The sequence below is a fragment of the Mercenaria mercenaria genome, chromosome 5 (assembly GCF_021730395.1).
Source record: "Mercenaria mercenaria strain notata chromosome 5, MADL_Memer_1, whole genome shotgun sequence".
In the NCBI taxonomy this organism is placed as follows: Eukaryota; Metazoa; Mollusca; class Bivalvia; order Venerida; family Veneridae; genus Mercenaria; species Mercenaria mercenaria.
Window position 1 is genome coordinate 15199451 of NC_069365.1, and position 21003 is coordinate 15220453.

Sequence of the window (21003 nt, forward strand, 5' to 3'; positions counted from 1 at the left end):
TGCTTGGTTGCACTGTTGCATTCAACAACTTTGCTTGGTTGCATTGTTGCTTTCAACAATTTTGCTTGGTTGCATTGTTGCATTCAACAATTTTGCTTGGTTGCATTGTTGCATTCAACAATTTTGCTTGGTTGCATTGTTGCATTCTACAATTTTGCTTGGTTGCATTGTTGCATTCAACAACTTTGCTTGGTTGCATTGTTGCATTCAACAACTTTGCTTGGTTGCATTGTTGCATTCAACAATTTTGCTTGGTTGCATTCTACAACTTTGCTTGTATGCATTCTACAATTTTGCTTGGTTGCATTGTTGCATTCAACAACTTTGCTTGGTTGCATTGTTGCATTCAACAATTTTGCTTGGTTGCATTGTTGCATTCAACAACTTTGCTTGGTTGCATTGCTGCATTCAACAATTTTGCTTGGTTGCATTGTTGCATTCTACAATTTTGCTTGGTTGCATTGTTGCATTCAACAACTTTGCTTGGTTGCATTGTTGCATTCAACAATTTTGCTTGGTTGCATTGTTGCATTTAACAACTTTGCTTGGTTGCATTGTGGCATTCAACAATTTTGCTTGGTTGCATTCTACAACTTTGCTTGTATGCATTCTACAATTTTGCTTGGTTGCATTGTTGCATTTAACAACTTTGCTTGGTTGCATTGTGGCATTCAACAATTTTGCTTGGTTGCATTCTACAACTTTGCTTGTATGCATTCTACAATTTTGCTTGGTTGCATTGTTGCATTCTACAACTTTGCTTGTATGCATTCTACAATTTTGCTTGGTTGCATTGTTGCATTCAACAACTTTGCTTGGTTGCATTGTTGCATTCAACAATTTTGCTTGGTTGCATTGTTGCATTCAACAACTTTGCTTGGTTGCATTGTTGCATTCAACAATTTTGCTTGGTTGCATTGTTGCATTCAACAACTTTGCTTGGTTGCATTGTTGCATTCAACAACTTTGCTTGGTTGCATTGTTGCATTCTACAATTTTGCTTGGTTGCATTGTTGCATTCAACAATTTTGCTTGGTTGCATTGTTGCATTCAACAACTTTGCTTGGTTGCATTGTTGCATTCAACAACTTTGCTTGGTTGCATTGTTGCATTCTACAATTTTGCTTGGTTGCATTGTTGCATTCAACAATTTTGCTTGGTTGCATTGTTGCATTCAACAACTTTGCTTGGTTGCATTGTTGCATTCAACAATTTTGCTTGGTTGCATTGTTGCATTCTACAATTTTGCTTGGTTGCATTGGTGCATTCAACAACTTTGCTTGGTTGCATTGTTGCATTCAACAATTTTGCTTGGTTGCATTGGTGCATTCAACAACTTTGCTTGGTTGCATTGTGGCATTCAACAATTTTGCTTGGTTGCATTCTACAACTTTGCTTGTATGCATTCTACAATTTTGCTTGGTTGCATTGTTGCATTCTACAACTTTGCTTGTATGCATTCTACAATTTTGCTTGGTTGCATTGTTGCATTCAACAACTTTGCTTGGTTGCATTGTTGCATTCAACAATTTTGCTTGGTTGCATAGTTGCATTCAACAACTTTGCTTGGTTGCATTGTTGCATTCAACAATTTTGCTTGGTTGCATTGTTGCATTCTACAACTTTGCTTGGTTGCATTCTACAACTTTGCTTGTATGCATTGTACAATTTTGCTTGTATGCATTCTACAATTTTGCTTGTATGCATTCTACAATTTTGCTTGGTTGCATTCTACAACTTTGCTTGTATGCATTCTACAATTTTGCTTGGTTGCATTGTTGCATTCAACAACTTTGCTTGGTTGCATTGTTGCATTCTACAATTTTGCTTGGTTGCATTCTACAATTTTGCTTGGTTGCATTCAACAACTTTGCTTGGTTGCATTCAACAATTTTGCTTGGTTACATTGTTGCATTCAACAACTTTGCTTGGTTGTATTCTACAATTTTGCTTGGTTGTATTCTACAATTTTGCTTGGTTGCATTCAACAACTTTGTTTGGTTGCATTGTTGCATTCAACAAGTTTGCTTGGTTGCATTCTACAATTTTGCTTGGTTGCATTGTTGCATTCAACAATTTTGCTTGGTTGCATTGTTGCATTCTACAATTTTGCTTGGTTGCATTGTTGCATTCTACAATTTTGCTTGGTTGCATTGTTGCATTCAACAACTTTGCTTGGTTGCATTGTTGCATTCAACAATTTTGCTTGGTTGCATTGGTGCATTCAACAACTTTGCTTGGTTGCATTGTGGCATTCAACAATTTTGCTTGGTTGCATTCTACAACTTTGCTTGTATGCATTCTACAATTTTGCTTGGTTGCATTGTTGCATTCTACAACTTTGCTTGTATGCATTCTACAATTTTGCTTGGTTGCATTGTTGCATTCAACAACTTTGCTTGGTTGCATTGTTGCATTCAACAATTTTGCTTGGTTGCATAGTTGCATTCAACAACTTTGCTTGGTTGCATTGTTGCATTCAACAATTTTGCTTGGTTGCATTGTTGCATTCTACAATTTTGCTTGGTTGCATTCTACAACTTTGCTTGTATGCATTCTACAATTTTGCTTGGTTGCATTGTTGCATTCTACAACTTTGCTTGTATGCATTCTACAATTTTGCTTGGTTGCATTGTTGCATTCAACAACTTTGCTTGGTTGCATTGTTGCATTCTACAATTTTGCTTGGTTGCATTCTACAATTTTGCTTGGTTGCATTCAACAACTTTGCTTGGTTGCATTCAACAATTTTGCTTGGTTACATTGTTGCATTCAACAACTTTGCTTGGTTGCATTCTACAATTTTGCTTGGTTGCATTCAACAACTTTGTTTGGTTGCATTGTTGCATTCAACAATTTTGCTTGGTTGCATTCTACAATTTTGCTTGGTTGCATTCTACAACTTTGCTTGTATGCATTCTACAATTTTGCTTGGTTGCATTGTTGCATTCTACAACTTTGCTTGTATGCATTCTACAATTTTGCTTGACTGCATTGTTGCATTCAACAACTTTGCTTGGTTGCATTGTTGCATTCAACAATTTTGCATGGTTGCATTGTTGCATTCTACAATTTTGCTTGGTTGCATTGTTGCATTCAACAACTTTGCTTGGTTGCATTCAACAATTTTGCTTGGTTGCATTCTACAACTTTGCTTGTATGCATTCTACAATTTTGCTTGGTTGCATTCTACAATTTTGCTTGGTTGCATTCAACAATTTCGCTTGGTTGCATTGTTGCATTCAACAACTTTGCTTGGTTGCATTCAACAATTTTGCTTGGTTGCATTGTTGCATTCTACAATTTTGCATGGTTGCATTCTACAATTTTGCTTGGTTGCATTCAACAATTTTGCTTGGTTGCATTGTTGCATTCAACAACTTTGCTTGGTTGCATTGTTGCATTCTACAATTTTGCTTGGTTGCATTCCACAATTTTGCTTGGTTGCATTCAACAATTTTGCTTGGTTGCATTGTTGCATTCAACAACTTTGCTTGGTTGCATTCAACAATTTTGCTTGGTTGCATTGTTGCATTCTACAATTTTGCATGGTTGCATTCAACAACTTTGCTTGGTTGCATTCTACAATTTTGCTTGGTTGCATTCTACAATTTTGCTTGGTTGCATTCAACAATTTTGCTTGGTTGCATTGTTGCATTCAACAACTTTGCTTGGTTGCATTCAACAATTTTGCTTGGTTGCATTGTTGCATTCTACAATTTTGCATGGTTGCATTGTTGCATTCAACAACTTTGCTTGGTTGCATTCTACAATTTTGCTTGGTTGCATTCTACAATTTTGCTTGGTTGCACTCAACAATTTTGCTTGGTTGCATTGTTGCATTCAACAACTTTGCTTGGTTGCATTCAACAATTTTGCTTGGCTGCATTGTTGCATTCTACAATTTTGCATGGTTGCATTGAACAACTTTGCTTGGTTGCATTCTACAATTTTGCTTGGTTGCACTCTACAACTTTGCTTGGTTGCATTCTGAGTATAAAAGAATTTATAAAATTATTTATTGTAGAAGAAGATCCCATGATGCTTCTTACAAATTACTGATATATTAATGTTAATTTAATCTTTGAAAAATAAAACAAACTTTAACAGGCTTACTTATTATGTGGACTCCAATCACACCCGTAAATGGCCGCAGGATGTCGGTATTTCTGTATTATCTCCCCATCTACTTGTCTTATTATACTGAAAGTATTACAATTTTAAAAATAAAACAATTTTATAAACAGATGTGATCAGATTATATAAAATTTTATATTCTAATAGATTAGATGTTTAAATGGAAAAATATTTATTTTAGCTCAAGCCCTTAAACTATTTCACTATCCCTAAATTACTGATGTTGGCTTAATCTGTGGTAGCTTTGAATATGGACTTTAAAAGTTCAAAGAGAATTTATTTTGGCACTAGTGCTGATAATTTTTCAAAATAACCAAAACATTTGTTTTAAGTTGTAGATATCAAGAATTTTTCCTTTATAATTTTTTCTCATTGTCAGATTTCAAATTCATCACTAAACCTTGTCAATTCAAAGAAAATGTCTTTCATTACTTCAGCAGTATGAAGATAAGAATGAAACAAGAGCTCCGCCAAGCGGGGAAATATATGCCATAAGGGTTACATCAGAGGATGAGAGCCTGCCCACTTAGCTCAGTTGGGAGAGCATTGGTCTATGGATTGCGGGGTCGCGAGTTCGATCCTCGGGCGGAGCTAAGTTCTCTGTGACGATTTGATAAAAGACATTGTCTGAAATCATTCGTCCTCCACCTCTGATAATTCATGTGGGGAAGTTGGCAGTTACTTGCGGAGAACAGGTTTGTACTGGTATAGAATCCAGGAACAGTGGTTAGGTTAACTGCTGTTAGGTTAGCTGTTGGAGCCCAAAGGACTGGAACAACAAAGGGAAGAACTTCAAAAAAAAAATCTAAGTCCACAAAAAAATATTCAAAGTCCACAAAAAAATCCTTTCCAGGTATAGGTATGTCAAAATACACCTAAAAATTGGAGGTAACATCCATGTTGTACCACAGAAAAGTGGTCTCAGTTTTTCCCTACAGTCAATAATAAAAAAGTTTCAAAACGGCTATTTATAGTAACATAAAAGGGAAGTAATTCAAACAAAATTTATTCTAAGCGAACAAAAAAGGGATCTGCCAAATAAAAACAAGAGCACTGCAATGCAGAGCAATATACACAAAGCAAAGTCATATATGACCTTTGACCCCTAAGTGTGACCTTGACCTTGAAGCAAGTCATCTGAATCACGTGCTCTGCACGTCGTCTCAGTGTAGTGAACATTTTTGCCAAGTTTCTTTGGAATCCTTCCAGCAGTTCAAGAGTTACAGAGCGGACATGAAACAAACTGATATGACCTTTGACCCCTAAGTGTGACCTTGACCTTGAAGTGAGTCATCTAGAACATGTGCTCTGCATATCGTCTCGGTGTGGTGAACATTTGTGTCAAGTTTCTTTGAAATCCTTCAAGGGGTTCAAGAGTTACAGAGCAGACACAAAATTGCTAATGGACAGACAGACACCAGGGGTATAACATAATATGTCCCTTCGGGCGTATAAAAAATAGATATACCAATAGCCATCAGCCCCCGTTGACATGATCCTTCTGGAGTCTTTCTGATTCCACATTACAGTGAACACAGCATTCCGTCCATGCTGAAACACATGTACACCATAGAAAACACAGCATTCCTAACATGTACACCATAGAAAACGCAGCATTCCTACCATACTGGAGAACATGTACACCATAGAAAACACAGCATTCCTAACATGTACACCATAGAAAACACAGCATTCCTACCATACTGGAGAACATGTACACCATAGAAAACGCAGCATTCCTACCATACTGAAGAACATGTACACCATAGAAAACACAGCATTCCTACCATACTGAAGAACATGTACATAATAGAAAACACAGCATTCCTAACATGTACACCATAGAAAACACAGCATTCCTACCATACTGGAGAACATGTACACCATAGAAAACGCAGCATTCCTACCATACTGGAGAACATGTACACCATAGAAAACACAGCATTCCTACCATACTGGAGAACATGGACATGTTAGTGAACACAGCATTCCATCCATGCTGAAACACATGCATATAATAATTAATAGTGAGTAAAGCATTCCTACAATACTGGAGAACATGAACACAATAGTAAACACAGCATTCCTACCATTCTAGAACACAAGTACACAATTATTATAGTGAACACAGTATTCCTACCATTCTAGAACACATGTACACGATAGTATACACAGCTTACCTACCATTCTAGAACACATGTACACAATAGTTAACACACCATTCCCACCATTCTAAAACACATGTACAAAATAGTAAACACAGCATTCCTACCATTTTAGAACACATGTACACGATAGTAAACACAGCATACCTACCATTCTAAAACACATGTACAAGAAAGTGAACACAGCATTCCTACCATTCTAAAACACATGTACAAAATAGTAAACACAGCATTCCTACCATTCTAAAACACATGTACAAAATAGTGAACACACCATTCCTACCATTCTAGAACACATGTACACAATAGTGAACATAGCATATTCTGTCCAAGCTGAAACATAAGAGGACCCCAGTGAACACTGCATTTTACTACGCCTGTACACATGAACACAGTAGAGAACATAGCATTTTGTCCATGCTGAAACACCTGAACAAATAACACATTGGCATATTACACATGAAAACACCACAGTGACCATATCAGTCTGTACATACTAAAACGCATGAACACATAATACTTACACATAACAGAACACCCTGACTATACTGCAACTACACACAGTCGACATTGTACTTGCGACCACCTCTGTTAAGTGATTTTTGTTTTAAATGACCGGTCAAAATCCCTCCCGAAAGTTTTCAGTACATAAATTCATTCCATTAAACGACTTTTTTATTAAACGACTAGCGACCACATTAATGTAGTCCCGACAGATAAAATATTGGACAAAAGTATCTATTAAGCGACTGGGCACCAAAATTCTACCGAACATTTCTTCATCTGTGTAATTAGCGAGTACGTTTTGCATGTGACAGAATGCAATTAATCTTTGTATCAGTCGAACTGACAAACAATCTTGCCATAATTTTCACAGTTTGTAGACTTGGAAAAGTGTTCACGATGTTTAAACAGATTTTCAAACCATACATGTATGTTCATAATAAATACAGTTACATTAACAGTTAAACAACTTTTCTTTTCATCTGACTAAAATTCATTAAGAGACCATTCCATTAAGCAGTCCCATGAGTGGTCTCTTGAAACAATGACGACTGTACTAAAATATTACACATGATCACACTACACTGAACAAATCATTTTAATAATGTTGAAAAGCATGAACCCTTTACACATTAACATATTAATATAATCCTTTCCAAATAAAACTAACTAAAATACAAAAGATTTATGAATTTTTTTATGCAGAAAATGGAGCATAATGTCATAAAATGTAAGCCACAGACACTGAACCAGTTTCAGAATAGTCATTTAATGATTTAACTTTAATGAAGAATTAAAAACATTCAGTACAACAGTTCCTGAGATATCAGTGCTTACATGCGACACCTCTGCCAAATTTCTAAATGCAAACAGGGGGCATAAATTTGACAAAATGTAAACTAGAGTCACGAAAATGCAATGCATGTTCACCTTATGTTGCCAAATTTACGTGTAGAATTTGAAAACATTTCACTAAGCTAAAACAGATCATGAGCATTATTTCACTAAATTTCATAATAAAATACCTCTGAAAATCTCTTGACAATTCTGCCTTTCCCGATGTCCCATATAAATATACCGTTCTTAGATGTCCCCGCCACAATACAGTTAAGGTCTGAAGGAGCCCAGGATATTGTGTATATAATACCCTCATTACCAGGAGATGTATTAACCTGAAATAACCAACAACAATGTGTGTGTGTGTGTGTTCGGGTTTAACGTCTTTTACGACAATTTTTCAGTCATATAAACAACGGTGTCTACTTGTAGCAGTGAGCACAATGCCCAACTTTATAGTGCTGCCTCACTGGAATATCATGCTGTAGACACGTGGCATGATACCCCACCCAGTCACATTATACTGACGCCCGGCTGACCAGTCCTAGCACTATCCCCTTAATGCTGAGCGCCAAGCGAGGAAGCTGCTAGTACCATTTTTTTACGTCTTTGGTATGACGCGGCCGGGGATCGAACCCACGACCTCCCGCACTCGAAGCGTACGCTCTACCACTGGGCTACCAAGGCGGTTTAACCAACAACAATAAAACAAGAGCTGTCTAAGAAAACCAAAACTCACCTATTCAAAAGCCTTGCCAGTAAAAAAGCTGAAATAATGAGAACATAGACACAAACAATTTAAAAAGAGGCAACACTAATGCATCTTCCCCCACTTATGATGCTTAATGAGATATAAGATTGCTAAGTTGAAAAAAGGGTATATCTTCATGAAATAAAATTTGTGAAATGCATGTCATATTAACACAGTGAACAAGTGTGTAATGATCTGATCCATTCCAACAAGTGGTTACTGTGTATAGCTTAACAAATACCACCTTGCATATGAAACTTTGCCAATAATGCTTATTATAACCAAGAGGACCAAATGGTCCTATGTCGCTCACCTGAGAACAGCTTGATTTGACCAGGTGACCTAGTTTTTGACCCAACATGACCCATATTTGAACTCAACCTAGCTTTCATCAAGACAACATTCTGATCAAATTTCATGAAGATCCACGAAAAAATGCAGCCCCTACTGCACACACAAGGTTATTCTTTGATTTGACCAGGTTTTTGACACAACATGACCCATATTTGAACTTGACCTAAATTTCATCAAAGCAAACATTTTAATCAAATTTCATGAACATCCTGCATAAAATGTAGATCCTATTGCATTCAGAAAGTTCTTCTTTGATTTTACTGGGTGACCTAGTTCTTGATCCCAGATGACCCCTTTTTGAACTCGACCTAGATTTCATCAAGACAAACATTCTGATCAAATTTCATGAAGATCCACTGAAAAATGCAGCCCCTATTGCATACACAAGGTTATTCTTTGATTTGACCAGGTGACATAGTTTTTGATCCAACATGACCCATATTTGAACCTGACCTAGATTTCATCAAAGCAAACATTTTGATCAAATTTCTTGAACATCCTGCCTAAAATGTAGTCCCTATTGCATTCAGAAAGTTTTTCTTTGATTTTACTGGGTGACCTAGTTTTTGACCCCAGATAAACCTTATTCAAACATTACCTAGATTTCATCAAGACAAACATTCTGATAAAATTTCATGAATATCCAGTGTAAAATCCAGCCACTATTGCATACACAAGGTTTTTCTTTGATTTGACAGGGTGACCTAGTTTTTGACCCCAGATGACCCAAATTCGAAAATGACCTAGAATTTATCCAGACAAACATTTTGATAAAACTTCATGAAGATCTAGTGTAAAATGCAGTCCCTATAACAGGTCACAATAACTCACCTGAGCATTGCTTGGGTGAGCTAACAAACTGGGACACAGATACCCATAAATTAGAGTGAGCAATAGCTTTATCTAGTCTCTGAATATACTACTATGTAATTTATAACAATATTCTTAAGTCCACAATAAACATTTTATTATATATGCATTTTCATCGAATGAATGATATACAAATGATGGTGTATAATCATTATATGAAACTGTTTCAATCAATATGGAAAGCATTTGCATTTAAGGTTCCTTTGTAGTTCAACTTAACTTGAAAATGCAAATTTAAGCTTTAAAAAAACTTTAATTACAGTAGCCTTGTGAAGTGTTGTTATTCTTTATTCTTACTTTTCAGTATACGATAATGTATGTAGAAATTAAGTAATAAGCATACTGTAAATTACTTACACAAGTAAAGGTTGTGGTATCCCATAATTTGATTGTACCATCAAAACTACCAGTTGCCAATATATTGCTGTCATGAGGACAAAACTTGCAGTCAAATATTGTCTCTATATGACCCTGAAAATCAACTTAGTCAGTACATAAAACATAAAATATAAAATTCTGAACATTTGTATGTTTAATCTTTCAAAAGGATGTATCGGTATTTAGGATAAATGACAAAATTATGATACCATCGTCCCAAAATTCAAAGTTACCAGTAAAAGGTTAAGAATACCTATCTTGAATGGATGCAATTCATTATGATGACTATCATGCCCTTTGTATGAATCCAAGGGCATACAACTCTGCAATATAACTGACCCTTAATTTAACTAAGTACAAATACATTTTAGGGTGGAGGGGTGTGTGGGTGGCATACGGGTGGAACAAATTCTCCCCATCTCAGACGATATATGTCAGACACGTGAATATTTCAAGGTGATCGTAAGTCAACAGTTTCACTGCAATCTCTTTTTAAACAGTAGAAATAGCTTGCTCCAAAAAGGATGAAGCAAGAAAATATTAAGTATGAATATTGACTTTTAAAAGCACAAAAGTGGAATTCATTGAGAAATACTGAAGACAAGGGTGGCACTATAGTTTACCTATGCATTAAAGGACAATAACTGAGTTTAATTATCCGACTAGACTATGAAGATAATATGGCTGTCTCCCTTTGAGAGTGAAGCTTCCTATGAATTTTCACTGAATTCCAGCCCAAGGTTGCTAGGAAATATTCTGGAGAAGACATGATGCTCAGTATAGTATACTCATGTTGAATAATTAAAGGCTAATAACTCAGTGAAAAATGAACCTACTAAAACTAATTACCTGTTCTCTGAGGAAGTCCCATTTTCTTCGACCAAGATCATAAAGCCCAACCCCACCATCCAGGAATGTACATACAACTCTTGCAGGAGGCAATGCAAAGTTTGCAGAATTTACCACTGAAGGATTTTGTGCCAAACTAGTGGAAGATTTCTGATTTAGGTTGGTGCTTTTCTCTGAGTATTTTGTCAATTTTTGTCTATTATTATCACAGATAACTTGTAAAGCATGGAAGCCCGTCTTTTTCACTCTTATATTTTCTACTGGTGTTGATTTCGAGACATTCCATACTCGAAGATTTCCACTCATTGCATCTAAAGAGAAAAATCAAATTAATCTTTGAAACAGAAAGCATTATATTTTTCACATTTGAGATTTTTTCTTGATCACACTCACTCACTGTCACTAAAATAATTAGGTGAATATTTTCATATAAATGGAGGTACAGCCTTGTAGATATGTTGCTCATCAGGAAACTCAGGTTCAAATTTTGCTGATTCATTTCATAATTACACTTCTTCATATGATCAGGTCAGGATTTTCAAGGAAATGGACTTGAGAAAGGTTTTAATTACCATGCAAATATTTCTTAACTTATCTAAAATGAAAAAAATTATAAATCAACTATTTCCTATGTCATTAAAAATTTATCTATGATCTAACTTCCTTAGAGTATATTTCATTTCATTCAAAATATTATGATAAATGCATGATAAGAAGTGTTTATTTCAAATAAAATGTTCTAGAATAAAATGTTTATGTATAACACTCATGTTTAAAAGAAGTGCCTTTGCTGTAAGAGTAGTAATATTAACATACCACCAGTAATGAACATTCCGGGAGCTGAAGAGATCCAAGATAATGTCTTCACTGAGGTAGCAGCACTAGGTAACTGAAAGGTCATAATCATGGACAAGGAAGTTGAGTCCACCAGGCGTATGCCAGTCTGGGAGTTACACACCAGTATGTAGTCTACAGACAGAAGGTCCCATTCCAGCGCTACCACTGAGTCATTCATGTTGTCATCATCATCCTCATCAAGCTCTGGCTTCAGTACATTACGATGACATTTTAAACCTGTTTGAATATCAGGAAAATAAGTACAGAGTATTAAACCTTTTCTGAAATTAAACCTACTGAATATCAGAAAATTATATATGCAGTATTATACGCAGAGCAACATATGTTTTCATAGCACTGAACCTGTTTGGGTATCAGGAAAATTTGTATAAAAAAAATATACATTTTCTAAGCATTAAACCTGTTTGAATATCAGGAAAATATGTATAAGGCAATATACATTTTCTGCACATTGAATCTGTCTGAATATCAGGAAAATATGAATAGAGCATACTACATTTTCTGAACATTGAACCTGTTTGAATACAATGTATCAGGATTGGAAAATATGTACAGAGCAATATATTTTTCCTGAACATTGTACCTGTTTGGATATATGTATAAAGAAATTACACTTTCTGAGCATCATATCTGTTTATATATCACCAAATTACTTATCAACATGCTAAATACATGGCCTTATTTCGCTGAAACGAAAATTAAATTAGAACATATAACTTTTCAGTTGAAGTTTTAACTAAATCATTTCATTTACTGAACAAACTTCTTGTAAACAGAGCAAAATAAAATGTCATCATAATACAATAACATAACATAAGTTAACATTAATATGGACCTTTTTGTAAAATATTATTTTTACCAGCTAATATGGATAACTGACTAACCTAAGTAGCAAAAAGACAATGTTCCATCCTTATGACCAAAAGCCACTTTTTCGGTTTTCTTCTGATGCCATTTGAAACACGTCACCTCGGATGAAAATCCACCAGTTTCCTTTACGGACGAGACAGACAAATCTGCCCCTTTGTACGACCATAAAAATAACGGCCCTTTTCCATTGATATAAGAGACAGATTCTCCATGCAGCAAACACCAGTCTATATCTGTTGGTATTCCTTTGGTATTTTCATAAATTGCTATAGGTCTTTCTTTACTTATATCCCATACGATAAGTTTGCTTTCATGACTTGCGCTGACAAAAATGTCCGGATTTCTAGGATTCCATGCAATTGCTGTTATAGTTTTCTTATGTTCAGAGAGTATGGAGAGTAAACGGAACTGGTTGTACTTTTTGTCTAGCTGAAAATGTAAATTGAGCAGAGGTAAATTGCTGGTAAGTTAAAACTTTTTACCAGTATAATACTCAAACTTATTTTGTTTAGTTTTGTTTTGGGTCTAGTGCCAGTTTCTAACAGTATTTCAATTATGTAATAGTGGACAATTAACCTAACCAGTATTCCTGGATTCTTTATCAGTACTAACATGTTGTCAGCAAGTAACTGACTACTTCCCCACATGAATCAGAGGTTGAGGACAAATAATTTCAGATGCAATATATGATCTCATGAAAATGAAATACAACTGTTCTGATCAGAAAGACTGATATATCTGCTCCTTATGATGATAAAGCTATCTGTTTGATTTTAAAATATTGCTGTTTTAAAAGTATTTTACACGCATCCTCATAAAACACCTGAGCTTCCATGTCCAAGGGGTTAAGCTCACTTAGTCTGAACCAACTGCCGCTGACTCCTGTGTGTTCAAAAAATAAAAATTTGGATGTAGAATTCTGGAAAGGCTTAGAGAAAGTAATTGGTTCTTCTAGTACCTACCTGTAACTGAAGTAATAATCTGAGGGGCACCTTGATTCTTCCTCCACAATTAAAACTGGAAAATCACCACATGACATAAACTACCGGTATGTTAGTGTGGCAAAAGCCAATAAACATGCATTAATTTCATCCTCTTGATATTCTGGTGATTACAAATTAACCTGAAATTAACTAAACAATTTGTTAGCCATGTATTATATTTAATCATTCAATAATAAACTTACCTCGTACACATATATAGCCAGTGTAGAGCAATATGCAAACCTGTCCCCACTTGCGGCACACACACTGTTATTCCAGGGCTGACAGCCCGCAGGCAATAACCCAACTTGCTTTATCATCGTCACCCCTCAAATTCAGTCCCTGTCATTTGATCATCTTTGTCTGTAATAACATAAAAATAACAAAATCAAAGTAAAGAATCAAAGAAAACATGAGGTTTATTTCAATAACAGCTATGTCACTGTATACAGATTTGTGAAATTCCAGAGTTTTTCTAGAATGTCAATGCAATTCCATGGGAAGTTGACTCAGGAGTATTCTGACAGACTTTCTGCAGTTAATTAAGTATGGAATACTGCAGAAATCTGTGCATTTACTTCCATGGATTTCCAAAGAATTCCACGGACTTCCAAGAACAATTTTCTGCAGCTGTTCTGAAAATTCTCCTGACTGTATATTACAATAAGCAATACATGCGATTCATTGGACTTTTTTCCAGTATTTATGCGGTGAGCGATAACTCTTAGAAGCAATGTTATTTATGACTGAACAATATCATTTTTTTGCAAATTCAAACACTAATGATAAACATAAACAAAAGAAAATACGTTCTTGGTAATAAATATTTGCAAGTTATAAGTGGGTGATAAGATTTTTTCTAAACATACACATGAATAAAATAATGCTATTTATCTCAAAATACTGAATAAAATATCATTCAAATGAAAGTACCTCAACTCAAATGTTTGATATATACTATTTATAAAATACCCTTGAAGCATGTTGTTACTTTAGCATTGCTTGTTTGAACAAGACACAAGGATACATGCCATTGTTAAATTAGCACATATACAAATGTATATATTGTTCCATTGGCCAATTATGTAAATACACTAACTTGAACAATTTATAGAACAAACTATATTAACTTTGAATTACACCTACTCACATACGAAATTTTAACAATATTTCAAAAACCTTATTATGACACAATTTGTTCACCTCAGATGTTCAGACACACATTTTGAAAACTCTGCTTCTTGTATTTATGATTAACTGAAGTCGATATTACATAGTACTCTCAGTCTGCATCTAAAAAGATTTCTGAAGCATTTAAAATCACTCAGAAAATGACTGAGTTATTTTCCAACATTTCATGACAATTTAAAAAGACGTCCTGTGTGATTTCCAGAGTTGTCCACAAAAAATGTTTATGAAGACTCTGGACATGTAATATAACAGGTAACCTTTCCATATTTTTCCACAGAAAATACCTAGTTTCCATGGAAATATTGCTTTATTCCACAGCTTGTCCACAGTTTCTCTGGAGTATATACAGCCGGGTCATTTGATTAATTTATTTCTGTATTAAGTTCATAAAAGGTGAAACAAAAAAATGTCAATTCTACCTACAAGTTAAAAATACTTAAAAAAGGAATCTGAAATGTATGTCTTATTGTCTCCTTTGAAATCCCTGAGGATCTGTATTAGTTAATTATTCATTTGGAAATGTAGTAAGAGTAAGAAATGCAAGCTAAAACATGTCTGTCTGATTCTGCGGAGAAAGTTCGTTAATAATTCAGAAAAAGAAAAGATAAGATCATTCATTTATCTACTGTCATCATTATACACTTACAGTTGAACCTGTCCTAGTACGTGTCCTAGCAGCCACCCGTATTAAGCAACCACTTGCTTAAAGCTGCCACTTGGCTTACTACCCAAACTGACTTTCTGGTCTAATTTCAACTTGTATTGAGCAGCCATTTACCTAAAGATGCTAGTTGGCTTACTTCCCAAGATTTAATGGTCTTTTTTATCTAATTTCAACTTGTCCCAAGCAGCCACTTGCCTTAAGTAGCAAGACTGCTGGCTCCTTAATATAGGTCTGACTGTATACAAACTCATCTAAATTATGTCTACTTAGACAGTAAGTCAATGCGTATTTTTGCTAAAAGATAAATGACAGTTGCAAGTATATCTAATTTGGAACACATCTTTTGGTCCTTTTTGTCTCTTAGAGTATTTTTAAAACGGTTATAATTTCAGAAAATAATTATAATGGAGGTGTCCATTTTGAAGTTTATCACACTGATGAATTAACAGTTCTAGGAAATAAAATGGATGTTTTTTGCATGATATTTAAACATTTTTTTATAATTATATTTTAGGGCAGTTCATGATCGAGAACATAATTTTTTCACATGCTACAGCTGTCTAAACGATGATCTTTCATACAGAAATTAATTCTAAACAATTTGCTTTCGCTTAAATTACTTTACTTGCTTACACAGCTATAAGTTTATAAAGTAATTTCTGAAAAAAATTTCTTCAAGTGTAATGCATATACTACATGGCCAAGACAATTTATCAAATAATCTTTGGATTGGTGTATTTAAGCTATAATATCAGAAATCTACATTAGTGGAGCAGCTTAGTGTGAAAATCTAAGGAAATACTTCACTTGATGATACAAGTAAGAAATTTACACCAAATGTTCATCATATGACCCAGATTCAAAAATGATCGAGGGCCATCTAAAAATCATCCATTTTCAAGATGGCCTGCAAATTTCAAAATGGCTGCCAGAATTGAGGCAGTTTTCATATAATCAGGATCTGTAAGTTTCTAAAATATCATATTTGTTGAGCTGTAACATGTTTTTCTATCAGTTTGTTCCCATAAACTGATAGTTTTATTTTTAATGTTGCCTTTTCCAAATATAGACCCATTTAAGAAGGTCGCCATCTTTAAAATGACTGCCAGACTTTTAGATAACGTTCTTATCACGGCCAAGTATGAGTCTTCTACTTTCAGTGCTATAACCATCGACTATTGATTAGATCCTGGTCCCAGATAAACCTGAAAGCATATTATTATGACACTGGCCTGAAATAAGCTAATATGGTTTATATGGACGTCTCTTCTTTCAATCTGTTCTCTGTTCTACCCTTCATTTCTTGCTTTGTTTCACTGAGAAACAGTATCAAAATCATGACAATACTGAACCATTGCTAATCAGCTGAAACAAAATCTTTAATTAAATGATATGTGTAATGATTCTATAGAATGAACTACAAACACTACAAGGGCACACTGATATAGTTCATAATGTCATGTTACTCAGCATAGGGTCCAGTGACAACTTCCGTACGTATATGTAACAAAAAAAAAAAACCCAAGTCATATCACATACAGCAAAAAATGATAATTCCTTGGCCTTCAAATTAAAAAAGTACATACTTTGTATTAACATATACCAAATTTGAATATGTCATTGTAAGTTTGAGTGTTTAAGTGTCTGTGCTTTTGTTTATATTCTATTTCAAACTCTTGATAATGTTGAAAAGAGTTTAATAGAAGACCTCCTAAACTATGGAATAGCTTTCTTAGATGCGTTGAAAATAAAACTCAACTATTGAGTTTTCGTGAGGATAAAAACAAGACGTATCACTAATGGTGATGAAAACCCCCAGATATCAGCTTATTGTCAGAGGAACAGGGTTATTGAAAATATGATACATTGCTTTGTATACTGTACAAGAAGAAAATGTACAAAGACGCACAAAAATGGTGCGCAAAACTGTATAAGATTCCCATACTTCATTGCTGTACCTTAAAAAGAAGAAAGTAGGTCAAGATAAAGGTTACTGAAAATCAGTTTTGAAATGTTTGTTCAAAACTGTACAAGTGGTTCGAATTTTATGGCAATATCTTAAAAAAAGAAGAAATTAATTCAGTAGGTCAAGGTCATGGACAAGGGACCATTTAATCTGCTTTTTTAATCTTGTCTTTTGGCATTTTCTGTGATATGAAGGCTCCATAGCCACAAATGAAATCAAGCCTGCAACATTTTCGTTTATGTCGGGTTTGGAGACCTGTGGGTTTCCACTTTTTTATTTTATTACATCACCAAGGGTCATCAACTAGTTATACTTAACAAATAAAGTATGTTAAAATATCCAATGTAACTCTGTTCGTATTTGAAACAAATAAAGGGCAACAACTTAGTCAAAACTCATTCTAATGGAACGTGTTTTGCACATGCATAACTACACTTGGTACCAATGATAATAGTTATAACAAGGTGTGATAAAAGTCTGGCATACAATGACTGATAAGTAGCGCGGACATTTTTTCCATATACATATATAGAAAAAATAATAAAGGGCTATAACTATGTGAAAAATAACTCAAATGGAACATGCTTTGCACATGTACAACTTGACTTGGTACGAATAATAACTGCAAGGTTTGATAAAAGTCTCGCATATGATGACTGAGAAATAGCGAGAACAAAAGTTTTCCAAATACATATGAGCCGTGCCATGAGAAAACCAACATAGTGGGTATGCGACCAGCATGGATCCAGACCAGCCTGCGCATCCGCGCAGTCGGGTCAGGATCCATGCTGTTCGCTAACAGTTTCTCCAATTCCAATAGGCTTTAAAAGCGAACAGCATGGAGCCTGACCAGACTGCGCGGATGCGCAGGCTGGTCTGGATCCATGCTGGTCGCAAACCCACTATGTTGGTTTTTTCATGGCACGGCTCATATAAAGAAATAAAAATAAAGGGCCATAACTAAATGAAAAATCAACATGCGCAACTTGGCCTTGTACTGATAATAATTACAAGGTTTGATTGAAAACTGGTAAATAATTGCTGAGAAATAGCGCAGACAAATTCCGTATACAGACGGACGGACTGGAATCCAGAATAGCCCCTAGATATCTCGGGGTATAATGATAAGGGTGTAAACCAATAAATGATCATAGCAACAAAAGCTGCCGATATTGTTTGCAATTTATATATAAACAGAAATGCGCTTGCTCCATGTAATCACAAAGAAGCGGATAATCGTATATTTGTTCATGCAAAGCATGCCTCATTGACAGAAAACCGAACAATTACAATTATTAGTTAGTTCTTGCTATGGCAGTGTACTGATGTTTTGTGGCTTGCTTACCTGGTCCTCACTCAGAGGCATTGCCATTGTTTCTTGCTTTTACCCGTTGAGAAACTGTTTCTGCATTTGTTGACAAGGGCAAGAAATCTGCATGGGAGGAATGGAATGTTTGTGAAACAGCTATAGTTCAAAGCATTTCATAGTCTCAGTGCTGCCAAATACATAATAACTGAGTAGGAAATGGATACATTAGAAACAAAATAGTTATGCTGTATGCTCGATCAAGCACGACATGCAAGATGGATGAACCTTGACTTGATTTGTTTACCCGGAAACAAAGAGAGTATAATGGGATTCGATCAACAAAAGGTGGTCTGAAACAATTCATCGAGCGAGCAATTTTTCAGGCAGGCCATGTCTGAGGTAAAGCAGCTGTTACCATGGAGGAACTGCCGCCTCCGTCAAACTGGGGATGGCTGAAGCAGAACAATGTGTGGATCCCTTATCGGATGGAATTGTCGGTTAAATCTGAATGCTTCCAGGTCCTTCAAAGGTGTGACTGCAAAAGGACTTCCTGTACCGGATATTGCAAGTGCCACCACTTAGGTCTGCTATGCACAGCAATTTGATGTTGCAACTGTTCAGAAAATGACTAAATGCAGTATATGCATATTTTTTTGTTTCGGCTAGAACACGATTTCCATTGTGTATAATTTCATGGGTATAGTAAATCAACAGAAATAGTTTCTTAAGGTTTGCCTTATAAGAAAATGTTGCTCTTGCCTGTGCAAGTGCTCACGCTGTCCTATTTCTTTATCCCCTCGTGGTTTATAAGACGCATTTTCTAAAGATGTTAATTTATTGCATTGAATGTAATCTGAGTGTAATGTATATAAAACTTATATTGGTTGGTGTACTCCAGATTTTACCATTGTTCAAAAACAAAACTGCAAGTTATAAAAACTTAAGTGTTGAGATGTCTAAGCCATACAAAATTGATTACAAATTAAAAGAGTATGAATACTACAGATTGATATTCTGTTCTAAACTGAAACGAAAGTGTATAAATAAAACCAAGGAGCTGCGTTCAATAAACGCTTGATGCCCCCCAGTGGCATCCTTATCGGTAGTCCAAAACGAGGTCAAGGTCAAACTGAGGTCAGGTGATGTTTGAAGATGAGGAATGGCCACAGCTTACATCTGTATTTGTATCAATTCATTCTTGTAAGGGGTATTGATGCTAGACGAAACGGTCCCATTTGGTTAACCAAGAGATGACCCATATAAAGCAAACTAAGTCCAAAATGAGGTCAAAGTCAAACTGAGGTCAGGTGATGTCTGAAGATGAAGAATGGTCACAGGTTACATCTGTTTTGGTATCAAATCATTTAAGTAAGGGTATTGATGCAAGACGAAACGGTCTCATGTGGTTAACCTCGTGTGGACGAAGGGACGTACGTACGAATGGACGGATGGACAGACAGGACAATCACTATATGTCTCCGGCATCCGTAGATGCTGGGGGCATAAAAATGCTATCGTTTTAATGTATTACATGCTTGCCTCAAATAAAGTACTGAAAAGTAAATACAAAATGGCAGCCATTTTGTTTTCGCGGCGGCCATCTTGAAAACGACATTATTTCAATTGGCCCTTGATCTTATATTAAAGCGCATGCCAGGTAGTTACTGTCCTGTAAATTTGATGCTTGTATCATCAACTGAAGTATTTATGCGATATCCTGCTCCACTACATCATTAATAGTTCTTTCTTATTCACTACTTTCATCCGAGTCTCTTGGCACCATTTAAAAAACAAGAGGGCCATGATGGCCCTATATCGCTCACCTGTTATCATTGCACTTGAGGACAAGAAGGTCCTCAGAAAAAATATCTAAGTCCAAAGGACAGTAACAACAAAGGGAAGAAATTTAACCAAAAAGAAAAAAAAAATTCTTACAAGGTACAGATATGTCAAAATACACCTAAAAATTGGAGTTACCATCCATGTTGTACCCCAGAAAAGTGGTCTCGGTTTTTCCCTAAGGCCAATAACAAAAAAGTTACTAAAAATAAGCTATTTATAGTAACGTAAAAGGGAAGTAATTGAAAAAAATTTTTTTATAGTAAGTGAACAAAAGAAGGATCTGCCGAATAAATCTGTCGACATAAATAAAATTACGCATCAGTATCTTCATTAGTTACGGAAATATACCCATTTTAATTTGAAATAAAGGGAGGACATTTGACATAAAATCAGTCCATAGTTATCTACCCTGATTGGCTCAGTCCAACTAATGACAATAATGAAATTTCAAATAAGTCCTATAAGTACTTACTGA

At 35.3% G+C, this 21003-nt stretch overlaps 1 protein-coding gene across 1 annotated transcript in view; it reads right to left on the reverse strand.

Moving 5' to 3' along the window:
* Positions 1-21003, reverse strand: part of LOC123558123 (WD repeat-containing protein 17-like) — a 55213-nt gene that overhangs the window by 29188 nt on the left and 5022 nt on the right. Inside the window, exons 2-9 of the mRNA XM_053542766.1 lie at positions 13760-13919; positions 12588-13002; positions 11662-11919; positions 10846-11156; positions 9976-10089; positions 7832-7978; positions 5606-5688; positions 4117-4203 (exon numbers count right to left, since the gene is read on the reverse strand). Coding sequence (XP_053398741.1) covers positions 4117-4203; positions 5606-5688; positions 7832-7978; positions 9976-10089; positions 10846-11156; positions 11662-11919; positions 12588-13002; positions 13760-13876 — 1532 coding nt within the window. The 5' untranslated portion in view covers positions 13877-13919. The remainder of the gene's footprint in view (positions 1-4116; positions 4204-5605; positions 5689-7831; positions 7979-9975; positions 10090-10845; positions 11157-11661; positions 11920-12587; positions 13003-13759; positions 13920-21003) is intronic.